Source organism: Theropithecus gelada, chromosome X, assembly GCF_003255815.1.
Source record: "Theropithecus gelada isolate Dixy chromosome X, Tgel_1.0, whole genome shotgun sequence".
Lineage (NCBI taxonomy): Eukaryota > Metazoa > Chordata > Mammalia > Primates > Cercopithecidae > Theropithecus > Theropithecus gelada.
In genome coordinates this window covers 3,022,141-3,035,399 of record NC_037689.1, presented here as the reverse complement: position 1 = coordinate 3,035,399, position 13,259 = coordinate 3,022,141, and the positions used below count along the sequence as shown (strand labels likewise).

Below are 13,259 nucleotides of genomic sequence, written 5' to 3'. Positions count from 1 at the left end.
TGATATTGGCTGTGGGTTTGTCATAAATAGCTCTTATTATTTTGAGATACGTTCCATCAATACCGAATTTATTGAGAGTTTTTAACATGAAAGGCTGTTGAATTTTGTCAAAGGCCTTTTCTGCATCTATTGAGATAATCATGTGGTTTTTGTCTTTGGTTCTGTTTATATACTGGATTACGTTTATTGACTTGCGTATGTTGAACCAGCCTTGCATCCCAGGGATGAAGCCCACTTGATCATGGTGGATAAGCTTTTTGATGTGCTGCTGGATTTGGTTTGCCAGTATTTTATTGAGGATTTTTGCATCGATGTTCATCAGGGATATTGGTCTAAAATTCTCTTTTTTTGTTGTGTCTCTGCCAGGCTTTGGTATCAGGATGATGTTGGCCTCATAAAATGAGTTAGGGAGGATTCCCTCTTTTTCTATTGATTGGAATAGTTTCAGAAGGAAAGGTACCAGCTCCTCCTTGTACCTCTGGTAGAATTCAGCTGTGAATCCATCTGGTCCTGGACTTTTTTGATTGGTAGACTATTAGTTATTGCCTCAATTTCAGAGCCTGCTATTGGTCTATTCAGGCATTCGACTTCTTCCTGGTTTAGTCTTGGGAGAGTGTAAGTGTCCAGGAAAATATCCATGTCTTCTATGTTTTCTAGTTTATTTGCGTAGAGATGTTGATAGTATTCTCTGATGGTAGTTTGTATTTCTGTGGGGTTGGTGGTGATATCCCCTTTATCATTTTTTATTGCATCTATTTGATTCTTCTCTCTTTTTTTCTTTATTAGTCTTGCTAGCGGTCTATCAATTTTGTTGATCTTTTCAAAAAACCAGCTCCTGGATTCATTAATTTTTTGGAGAGTTTTTTGTGTCTCTATCTCCTTCAGTTCTTCTCTGATCTTAGTTATTTGTTGCCTTCTGCTAGCTTTGGAATCTGTTTGCTCTTGCTTCTCTAGTTCTTTTAATTGTGATATTAGGGTGTCAATTTTAGATCTTTCCAGCTTTCTCTTGTGGGCATTTAGTGCTACAAATTTCCCTCTACACACTGCTTTAAATATGTCCCAGAGATTCTGGTACATTGTGTCTATGTTCTCATTGATTTCAAAGAACATCTTTATTTCTGCCTGAATTTCGTTATTTACCCAGTAGTCATTTAGGAGCAGGTTGTTCAGTTTCCATGTATTTGTGCAGTTTTGAATGAGTTTCTTAATCCTGAGTTCTAATTTGATTGCACTGTGGTCTGAGAGTCAGTTTGTTGTGATTTCTGTTTTTTTACATTTGCTGAGGAATGTTTTACTTCCAATCATGTGGTCAATTTTAGAATTAGTGCAATGTGATGTTGAAAAGAATGTATATTCTGTTGATTTGGGGTGGACAGTTTTGTTTATGTCTTTTAAGTACGCTAGGTTCAGAGCTGAATTCAAGTCCTGGATATCATTGGTAATTTTCTGTCTCATTGATCTGTCTAATATTGACAGTGGGGTGTTGAAGTCTCCCACTATTAACAGAGGGGGAGATGCTCTCTGATTTTTTGAATTTCCAGCTTTTCTGCACTGCTTTTTTCCCATCTTTGTGGTTTTTTCTGCCTTTGGTCTTTGATGACGGTGACAAACTGATGGGGTTTTGGTGTGGGTGTCCTTTCTGTTAGTTTTCCTTCTAACAGTCAGGACCCTCAGCTATAGGTCTGTTGGAGATTGCTTGAGGTTCACTCCAGACCCAGTTTGCCTGGGTGTCAGCAGCAGAGGCTGCAGAAGATAGAATATTGCTGAACAGCAAGTGTTGCTGTCTGATTCTTGCTCTGGAAGCTTTGTCTCAGGGGTGTACCGTGCTGTGTGAGGTGTGAGGTGTCAGTCTGCACCTAGTGGGGGATGTCTCCCAGTTAGGCTACTCAGGGGTCAGGGACCCACTTGAGCAGGCAGTCTGTCTGTTCTCAGATCTCAACCTCCGTGATGGGAGATCCACTGCCCTCTTCAAAGCTGTCAGACAGGGGCATTTACCTCTGCTGAGGTTTCTGCTGCTTTTTGTTTAACTATGCCCTGTCCCCAGAGATGGAGTCTACAGAGACAGGCAGGCCCCCTTGAGCTGCGGTGGCCTCCACCCAGTTCGAGCTTCCTGGTGGCTTTGTTTACCCACTGAAGACTCAGCAATGGCGGGTGCCCCTCCCCCAGCCTTGCTGCTGCCTTGCAGTTAGATCTCAGACTGCTGTTCTAGCAATGAGGGAGGCTCTCTGGGCGTGGGACCGTCCCATACAGGTGTGGGATATAATCTCCTGGTGTGCCATTTGCTAAGACCCTTGGTAAAGTGCAGTATTAGGGTGGGAGTTACCTGATTTTCTAGGTGTTGTGTGTCTCAGTTTCCCTTGGCTAGGAAAAGGGATTCCCTTCCTCCTTGTGCTTCCCAGGTGAGGCGATGGCTCGCCCTGCTTCAGTTCTCACTGGTAGGGCTGCACCAACTGACCAGCAAAGATTGTCTGGCACTCCCCAGTGAGATGAACCCGGTACCTCAGTTGAAAATGCAGAAATCACCTGTTCTCTGTGTCGCTCGCGCTGGGAGCTGGAGGCTGGAACTGCTCCTGTTCGTCCATCTTGCTCCGGGAAACTGTTTTTTATTCTTTTGTCTCCTCTCTATGCATTTTCAAATAGGCTGTCTTCAAGCTCACTAATTTTTTCTTCTGCTTTACTCTATGTAGTTGTTTCAATCTCTTTGTTAAATTTATCTTATGGGATTCTGAATCCCTTCTCTGTGTATCTTGAATTTCTTTGAGTTTCCTCAAAACATATTTTGAATTCTCTTTCTGAATGGTCACATATCTCTCCAGGATTGGTCCCTGGTGCCTTATGTGGTTCATTTGGTTTGGTCATGTTTTCCTGGATCGTCTTGATGCTTGTAGATGCTCATTAGTGTCTGGGCATTGAAGAGTTAGGTATTTATTGTAGTCTTCACAGTCTGGGTTGGTTTGTATCCATCCTTCTCAGGAAGTCTTTCCACATATTCAAAGGGATTGGGTGTTGTGATCTAAGCCATCTCTGCATTAGGGAGCACCCCAAGCCCAGAAACCCTATGGTTGTCACAGACTTGGGGAGGTTCCACTTTAATGTTCTTGAATAAGATCCAGAAGAATTTTCTGGATTACCAAGCAGAGACTCTTGTTCTTTTCTTTTACTTTATCCCAGACAAACAGTCTCTCTCTGTTCTGAGCCATCTAGGCCTGAGGGTGGGTTGACACAAGCATCCCTGTGGCCACCACCACTGAGTCTGTGCTGGGTCAGGCCTTAAACTAATACAGCACTGGACTTCAGCCAAGACCCGCTGTAACCACTACCTGGCTACTGCCAGTGTTCACTCAAAGCCGTGGGTCTCTACAGTCACCTGTTGGTGAAGCCAGTCGTACCTATGTCTTTTCCTTCAGCACAGTGAGTTCCCCTAGGCCCTTGGTAGGTCCAGAGATGCCATCTGGAAGCCAGGAACTCGAGTCAAAAACCTTAGAAGTCCATCTGGTGTTCTATTGTACTGTGACTGAACTGGCATTCAAGCCATGAGACATAGTTCTTCCCAGTCTTCCCTTCACTTTCCATAGTCAGAGGAGCCTCACCCCTTGGCCACCACTACCATAGGCTTACAGGGAGTATTGCCAGGCTACTGCTGATGATCCCGTAAGGCCCAAGGCCTCTTTATTCAGCTTATCATGAATGCTGCTTGGCCTGGGACTCATGCTTGAGGGCAGTGGGCTCCCCTCTGGCCCTGGGCAGATCCAGAAATGCCATGCAAGAGCATAATCCTGGAACTGGAGACCCCAATATTTTGCCTGTGCTCTATCCCTCTGTGGCCAATTGGTATCTAAGGCACAAGACAAAGTCCCCTTTACTTTTCTTTCCTCCTTTCCTAAGCTGGAGTGTCTCTCCATAGCCATTACAGCTTGGGAATGTGCTGAGTCTCATCTGAAGCCAGCACGTCTCAGAGTCTCATCCTAGGCCCATGGTGTACTACCTGAGTTTTGCTACTGGTTATTCAGGGACCAAGGGCTCTTTAGTCAGTATATGATGGGTCCTGCCAGAACTGAGTTCTTCCCTTCAAGGCAACAGCTTCCCTTGTGGCCCAGGGTGTGTCTAGAAATGCCATCCATGAGCTAGGTCCTGGAAAAGGGCATCACGACTCTGAATGATGCCCTATCCTACTGTGGTTAAGCTTGTATCCAAGATGCAAGACAAAGTCCTTTTTACTCTGCCCTCACCTCTCCTCAAGTGGAAGGAAGGAGTCTCTTTTGAAACTGTGAGCTGTGCAGCTTAGGGTTGGGGAAGGGGTGGTGCAACCGCTGTATTATCCGATCCAGCTGATATCTTAATATGTCATATGCTCCCCGCAAGTCCACTGGCTCTGAGCCCAGTTCATCACTAGGACTCACCTAAGACTTGAAGTTCTTGTGGCCTATACTGCCTTTCAAGTTAATTCAAGGCCCCAGAGCACTTTATCTCATAGTGGTGAGTCTTCCAAGAATTCAAGTTCTGATTTCTGGGATGGGTGATTCCCCTCTGGCTCTGTCTGTTTTAAATATTCCCTCCATGGGTGGGCGTCAGCAGACTTCAACCTGGTTTTGCTTTCTGCTGTGACAAGGCAGCACTGAATTTAATGCAATGTCTCGCAAGTGCTATACTGTCCCTATCTGAAGCACACAGATTCTCTCTCCACACCATGTAGTCACTGCAGAGGGATGGGTGAGGGGTGGTGTTCGTGATCCAAGACTTTTTCCTACCCTCTTTCAGTGCTTCTTTTAACAATATGAAGTTAAAACCAGGTACTGTGAGTGGTCATCTGATTTTTCGTTCTTATGAAGGTCCTTTTTTGTGTAGATAGTTGTGAAATTGGTGTTCTTTTTGGGGCATGATTGGTGGAGCATTCTATTTGGCCCCCTTGCTCTGCCCCACTTCTCCATTTATTTTTCAATTGTAGAAGTTTAAGGGGTACAAGTGCAGTTTTGTTACATGGATATGATACATAGTGATGAAGTCTGAACTTTTAGTGTAACTAAGGAAGTTTTTTAAAGTAGGGAGAATAACAATCAATATGGGAAGGAGCAAGCTGTGTAAAAAGTGTGGCAAAAGACTATTCTTGTCTAGGCAGAGTACAAAACTAGTGAGATGGGAATAAGCTTGCCTTGTTCTAATAACTGATACTACCTCAGCTTGACTAGGACATATTGAGCACAGCGGTGGATGGAGAAAGCATTGAGGTGCAAGAGTGGAAGGGGGAAGATCAGTTAAGAGGATAATGAAGCAATCCAGGCAAAAAATGATGACAGCCCAACTAGTATGTTGCCAGCGGAGATGGAGAGAAGATGATTGAGGGGACGTTGGTGACTCTAAGGTTTCTGTTTTGGGTGACTGGGTGAATGGAGGTGCCATTCATAGAGCTAGAGAATTTGCCAATAGTTACACAGGTAGTAAATGGGTAAAGCCCCATAGGATTAGACCTTTGTACCTAACCTAGGTATACTTTTCTCTATTGCTAGTATTCCACAGGTTCCCTGGGACTGAGGCAGCTACAGAAATGCCTGATTCATTGCCCTCCAAAGATTGTGATTCATTGTTAAGGGTCCTAGAGAGTACTGTCTCTGTCTTTGGTAGATATTTTTCCAGCAGAGAGCCATGAGACTCTTGCTTATCTGCAAACACCAGGCATGCAATGCAGCACTTCATCTCCCCTGAGTTTGCAATCATATAAAGCAGGAAACATAGATATAACAGTTCTCATTAAACATACTGTGTTCATACTGTCAAGTCCCGATATATTTATAATGGCATCACCCATTTCCCCAGGCTCCAAATGTGTCATTGATTCTTACCATTATCTCTTTTTTTTTTTTTTTCCCTCAAGTCAGAGTCTCACTCTGTTTCCAATGCTGGCGTGCAGTAGCACAATCTCGACTCACTGCAGCCTTGCTCTCCCAGGCTCAAGTAGTTCTCTCACCTCAACCTCTGGAGTAGCTGGGACTATAAGCACATGCCACTACACCTGGCTAATTCTGTTTATTTTTTTTGTAGAGACAAGGCCTCACTATATTGCCCAGGTTGGTCTCAAACTTCTGGACTCAAGTTATCCTCCCACCTCAGCTTCCCAAAGTGGGTGGGATTATAGGCATGAGCCATTAATATTCTCTTATGTCTCGAGTTATTTGTTTCTAAAGTTCTATTATTTCTTTCCAATTTTGAACAGCCTTTTTATTCATAATGGCTAAGGCTATGTATTGTGAAACTAGTGTCGTGATTTGACATCTCAGTCTGCTACTCACTGCTGAAAGTTGCTTCACCCCTCTTTACCTCCATTTCCCTATCTTGGAATATTAATAGTGTAAAATACTTAAAATACTATCCAGCATATGGTGAATACTCAGTAAATGCTAGGTTTTATTAATGTTTTTCTTTCAATTCCAATCTCTCTTTCACCTCCTTAGGTTTTATTCTTATATTTATTATTGATTCCTTCATCAATTCAATGAAAAACCAATTTGAGCTTTATATGCCAGACAAATAGATTACCCCAGTAGGCTTCTAGTCATTGTAGTCCACCTTACACAGCATGGGTAAATAATTTTAATGTACAACTTTGACCGAGCCATTCTTGAGTTAAACAGACTAACTTTTAGTCTGTTTTATTATTGTTTTAAAGTTCTCTATTGTCAATGCATCCCCATTATTGCTCACACCTAGGACAGACTGCTCTCTTCCACACCACCTTGGGTATATCATTGACTTTTATGCTTAAGTCCAAATTCTCTTTTAAAAAATAATCCTAAGTGTTTCATCTGTCTTTTATAATAAGGATCATCTCATAATACTCTTGTAAGGATGCTCCATGCTCCAAGATGGCTGACCCTATGTGTACCATTCACTGCACCGCCTTACCAAGACCTTGCCACCAGCTGCCTGGGTTGCTTTCTTCATCTAAAAACTACCCATGCCTCCATATTTGTGCCTTCACAGTAACCCAGAGGTTATTAACTAGCCTTGGAACTGATATCACACTTATTTATTTTTTTGAGATAGAGTCTTGCTCTGTCACCCAGGCTGGAATGCAGTGGTGCAATCTCAGCTCACTGCAACCTCTGCTTCCCGGGTTCAAGCAATTCTCATACCTCAGCCTCCCAAGTAGCTGGGACTATAGGCACGCACCACCACACCCGGCTAATTTTTGTGTTTTCAGTAGAGACAGGGTTTTACTATGTTGGCCAGACTGGTCTCAAACTCCTGACCTCAAATGATCCACGTGTTTCAGCCTCCCAAAGTGCTGGGATTACAGGCATGAGCCACCGCACCTGGCATTTCACACTTATTATCTTTGTCACATAGTTAATATATATGCTTTATATTATGAATTCTTTTTCTGCATATATACTTTGTTCTTTAATTCAAATGATAAGTTGATGGAGATTACAAGTTGTGTTGTATGATGTTCATTGGCACAAACAGGAGCTTGTTCAATGATAATACAAGGGTAAATGCTTTTGAAATAGGAAAATGGGCCTCACTGCTGAATTCCTTTACAATAATTTGTGTGTTCTAGAAATGAGCTCTGATCACCACAGGGTGTCACTGATTTACAAGTCAAATTTTCCTCAGTTGGTTGAGGTGTAGATAAGAATTCTCAGAAGACATTCTTGAGAGATCACAACAAAATATATAGATAGCAATGCAGCCGTTGGGAGGTATGGAGATGCTGTAAAATCACATAGAACAAAAAGTGAAAATTTCATTTACACACTTTAAACATCCCCTGAAATCCTATTCTTCCCTCTGTTAACAATTTGTTGTATAGCCTTCCAGATCTTTCCTCTTGAGAGAGAGAGAGAGAGAGAGAGAGACAGAGAGAGAGAAAGAACAGGCACAAGATTTTAAAAACATAAACGAGATCCTACTCTTCATGAGCATATGTGTGTATGTTTGTTCAGTATCTTTTTTGATTTGATAACATTTCATTGGCCATCTTTTTGTCTCATTACATCCAGCTTTATCTCATTCTTCTTAGCAGCTAATGCAACTATTTCTGAATATTGAAATGATCAGCAATTGATGTGTTTAATCCTTGAAATGTTTGCCTGGGTATAGTCCAAAGCTGTGATTCAGACTGGATTTCATACTGTTGCTCATTATGTGAACACTATACAGTTAATTAGCAAACACTTGGGAGGGTTGGTAGGTGGTGTGTAGTAAGTTGGAAAACAGTTTATGCAAGCCAGATTGCCACCAGAATTTAGAACAGCATAAAATTAAATGCCCTAGGTAATTTACAGGGAGAAAAGGGGAAAAGGCCGAGAGAAAGAGACTGTTAGAAAGAATACCAATACATTTTTGTGTCTGCATTATTGCATGTTTCTGATTATAAAATAATACATGCTCGTTGTAGAAGATGGGAAACAGAAAAATGTATTAAGAAGAAAGCAAACATTACCCTAATCCTACAACCCAGACTTATCCACAGTTAATATTTATTGTTGCTCATATAGCTTATTTCCTTTTTAAAAATTTTTATTATAAGATAAAACATTATGATTTTAAAGCATTTAAAACAGTGCAAAAGGGTATAAAGTAAAAATGAAAAGTCCTCTTCCCACTATCCGTGGTCCTCACTTTCCACAAAGTCATTCACTGTTAACAGTTTCTCTCATACTGTACATTTAAGTGTATTGATACTGGCTTTATTATGAGTATACAAATGTATTGCGTGTGATCTACATACCATAATGCGGTCATACTGTGTTAATTTTTTATACTACTTTTTTTTCCATTTAGCTTTCTATCTTGAGCATACATATCCTATATATAATTCAAATACAACCCAAAGATTCTGGGCATGGAGCTATTTCAAAAACTTTGGCCTGACACTGCCCCCCGTGCCATTACATGCCCTTGAGTTTCTAACCTTACACAGAAGACCTGTAGCCTTTGCTGAGGGCCCTTTCCAGTGAATCACACATTCATCCTGTGTATATATGGCTCTATTTTACTTTATTTATTTATTTATTTATTTATTATTGAGATACAGTCTCACTCTCTCCCAGGCTGGAGTGCAGTGGCACGATCTCAGCTCACCGCAAGCTCTGCCTCTCGGGTTCACGCCATTCTCTGCCTTAGCCTCCTGAGTAGCTGGGACTACAGGCACCAACCACCACGCCCAGCTTATTTTTTGTATTTTTAGTAGAGGCGGGGTTTCACCGTGTTAGCCAGGATGGTCTCGGTAGCTTGATCTTGTGATCCGCCCACCTTGGCCTCCCAAAGTGCTGGGATTACAGGCATGAGCCACTGCACCCAGCCATATGGCTCTATTTTAGACTGTTTGATAGGAGATATTAGAGGAACAGATATTTTAAAGTGCCAAAGACCTGAGTTTAAATCCCAGTTGCATTGGTTGCTAGCTATCTTTTAAAAAGAAAATGTTTTGAACAACTTTGTAGTATATTTTTATCCTTTAGAAATGAGAAAACAGAGACCAAGCCAGGGAGAAGTGATTATGTAAGATCACACAGCTAGTTTATAGTAGAGCTGGATCACACAAAGGCCTGTTTGAACAAGAGGCTATGTGCTTCCCACTCTAACATCTTGGCCTTTCTTTAGAACTCCTGTAGGTAACAATGTATTGTATTATTGAAAATCAGGAACACTGTTACATTGTTGGTGGGATTGTAAACTAGTTCAACCATTATGGAAAACAGTATGGCGATTCCTCAAGGATCTAGAACTAGAAGTACCATATGACCCAGCCATCCCATTACTGGGGATATACCCAAAGGATTATAAATCATGCTGCTATAAAGACACATGCACACGTATGTTTATTGCGGCACTATTCACAATAGCAAAGACTTGGAATCAACCCAAATGTCCATCAGTGACAGACTGGATTAAGAAAATGTGGCACATATATACCATGGAATACTATGCAGCCATAAAAAAGGATGAGTTTGTGTCCTTTGTAGGGACATGGATGCAGCTGGAAACCATCATTCTCAGCAAACTATCGCAAGAACAGAAAACCAAACACCGCATGTTCTCACTCATAGGTGGGAACTGAACAATGAGATCACTTGGACTCTGGAAGGGGAACATCACACACCGGGGCCTATCACGGGGAGGGGGGAGGGGGGAGGGATTGCATTGGGAGTTATACCTGATGTAAATGACGAGTTGATGGGTGCTGACGAGTTGATGGGTGCAGCATGCCAACATGGCACAGGTATACATGTGTAACAAACCTGCACGTTATGCACATGTACCCTAGAACTTAAAGTATAATAATATAAAAAAAAAATCAATGAGAGAGTAGATTTCAAGTGTTCTTACCACAACAAAAGATAAGTATATGGGTAATATGTATGTTAATTAACTCGACTTAGCCATTCCACAGTGTATATACATCTCAAAACATCATGTTGTACATTTATACGGTGCTTCTCAATCAATTAATTAACTTAAAAGATTTACTAGCATATACCTTCAAGGTTATTGCCTAACCTTTTCACTTGACACAAGTTATGTATCTATTATCTTTCTAGTATCCAATCCCCCTCTCTCTGATTCTTTTTTTTTTTTTTTTGGTCACATTCCCTTTTTAGGAGAGAAGCCTTATAAATGCACCTGGGATGGCTGCTCCTGGAAATTTGCTCGCTCAGATGAGCTCACTCGCCATTTCCGCAAGCACACAGGCATCAAGCCTTTCCGGTGCACAGACTGCAACCGCAGCTTTTCTCGTTCTGACCACCTGTCCCTGCATCGCCGTCGCCATGACACCATGTGAGCTGCACAGATCACACTAGAGAAGCTGCGCTGGTATCTTTCCTGTTCGTGTGCTGAGGTTGGGACAATTTTTTCCTCTTTGACTTCAGCTTGCATCTGCAATGGGGTTGAAGCAGCCCACTGAGCCAAGTTGAGGAGACTGGAGGAAAAGAGAGCTGGTCTCCCGGGGGGAGGCTCTTCATATTCTACCTTCACTTCTCCACTGTCCAGACCCGTTTTTTTCAACCTCCATGTGGGTTGAATTCCAGTGTGGCACCCATGGCTGCCTTCCCATCCCCCCTGCTCTGAAATAGGACATTTTTCCTACAGTAACAAAACAGGAATCAAACTCAAGGCTGTGAACAAACATACGCTGCTTTTTTCTTTCCAATTTTTCTCTTGTTTTCTAGAACTCTCGTCCATATGTTTTTTAAATAAGTACCTAAAAGTGGTTTGATAGTGTCCTAAATGACTTTTTTAACTTCCTAAATGGAAAGAGCATAACAATGTAGTTGATTGGTAAGATTTACAGGGATTTGGTTTCTGAGTAAGAGGCACACTCCCAGTGAATAAGCTGAGTCCCATACCACACTCAAAAGGTTTTAATAAATCTAATCCTATTTCTTCTTAAAGTTTGGTTTGCAGATAGTGCTGGTGCTTCTGCTTCTTAAGTTCATCAAGGGAATGAGGAGTTCTTGTACTTCTCCTCTTTTTCTTCTCTTCCACTTTCTCCTTCAGGATTAAAGATTTTGCTGCACAATTATTATTTGTCAGGTTAAATTTGGACAAATATTCAAAGCACACATGGACATATCAGTAAGGAGAAAAATGTTCCAGGAGAGTAGGTTGGGCAGAGGAACAAACAGACCTAAGATGATCCTGAGAACAAATAGAGGAGTTCATTTATTTGGATAGGATATCAAAAGTGCTGTTAATCACAAACCTCATTCAAATGGCAGGCTGTTGAGACAGTGTCTTGAGGGGCTGGCTGTACTGTTTATTTTTTTGTTTACACAAAGAAACAATTGAGTATATTGCATGATGAGAAATCACACACTAGGGGCATGTTATACAGAAGTGAGGGGTTGGAAGAACGGAATGTTTTCACTCCATGGAATTATTGGCATTCATTCCTGTGTTTCAAATGAAACATAAGATGTTTTTCATGAAAACTGACATACAAAAAGCAATTTGATGTTCTGCAACTGCTATGAAGACCTAAGCCATTTGTTTTAGCTATTATAGCAGGTTGCATAATATACTCATTTGGCTGCCCAATCAGATTGTTTTATAATATTACCTGGGGCACAAAATCCTCTGTTCCTGGCCCTGGACCATAGATCTACCTCCACATGGCATATTTCCTTTCCTGGGGTCAGGGGTGGGGAAGGGGGCTTTGCATCACTTGAATTTGGACTCAGCCTCTCTTTTAAAGATTGTCTTTATATTGAACACCTTTTTCTTTTCAACCCTGCTTGAATACTTTAGGTTACTATTTCCTGAGGCTGTCCATTCTCACTAAATTGTAGAATTCTAGCACCAAGAAGGGATCCCGTTAACCATCTAGTCCTGCCCATCCCTCATATTTTACAGATGAGACAAATACGGGTCAGATTTTTTCTCTAGATGTTTCCTTGAGCCCTTATACACCTGCATGCTTATTCTCCTAGGGATCGTATAATTTTATTTATTTATTTTTTGAGAGACAGTTTCACTCTGTCACCCAAGCTGGAGTGCAGTGGCATAATCTCTGCTTACTGCAACTTCCGCCTCCCATGTTCAAGTGATTCTCCTGCCTCAGCCTCCCAAATAGCTTGGATTACAGGTGCGTGCCACCACACCTGGCTAAGTTTTGTATTATTAGTAGAGATGGGGTTTCACCATGTTGGCCAGGCTAGTCTCAAACTCCTGACCTCAAGTGATCTGCCTGCCTCGGCCTCCCAAAGTGCTGGGATTACAGGAGTGAGCCACCACGCTTGGCCAGGATCACATTATTAAACCAAATTAAAGTTTATGTGATTGGTTGCAATATTTGTCTAATTTTATATGTTATTCTTCAGAAAAACTTTAGAACTCAAAAATCATTTACAGCTGATTAAATAGCAAGTAAAATGTACTTGTGGTCATTGCCATATAACATCAGGCACATAGTTCTAACACTTCTATAATGTCTAGATTTTTTTTTTTTTTTTTTGAGAGGGAGTCTCGCTCTGTCTCCCAGGCTGGAGTGCAGTGGCCAGATCTCAGCTCACTGCAAGCTCCGCCTCCCGGGTTTACGCCATTCTCCTGCCTCAGCCTCCCAAGTAGCTGGGACTACAGGCGCCCGCCACCTCGCCTGGCTAGTTTGTTTGTTTTTTTTTTTTTTTTGTATTTTTTAGTAGAGATGGGGTTTCACCGTGTTAGGCAGGATGGTCTCGATCTCCTGACCTCGTGATCCACCCGTCTCGGCCTCCCAAGCTGGGATTACAGGCTTGAGCCACTGCGCCCGGCCTAATGTC

At 41.9% G+C, this 13,259-nt stretch overlaps 1 protein-coding gene across 4 annotated transcripts in view; it reads left to right on the top strand.

The window, feature by feature from the left end:
- KLF8 (Kruppel like factor 8) overlaps positions 1 to 11,393 on the top strand; it is a 50,134-nt gene extending 38,741 nt beyond the window's left edge. For all 4 annotated transcript variants that reach the window (XM_025372617.1, XM_025372615.1, XM_025372616.1 and 1 more), the window contains one exon: positions 10,602 to 11,393. In XM_025372617.1, the coding sequence (XP_025228402.1) occupies positions 10,602 to 10,617 (16 nt within the window). In that variant the 3' untranslated portion in view covers positions 10,618 to 11,393. The remainder of the gene's footprint in view (positions 1 to 10,601) is intronic.
- The last annotated feature ends 1,866 nt before the right edge of the window (positions 11,394 to 13,259 follow it).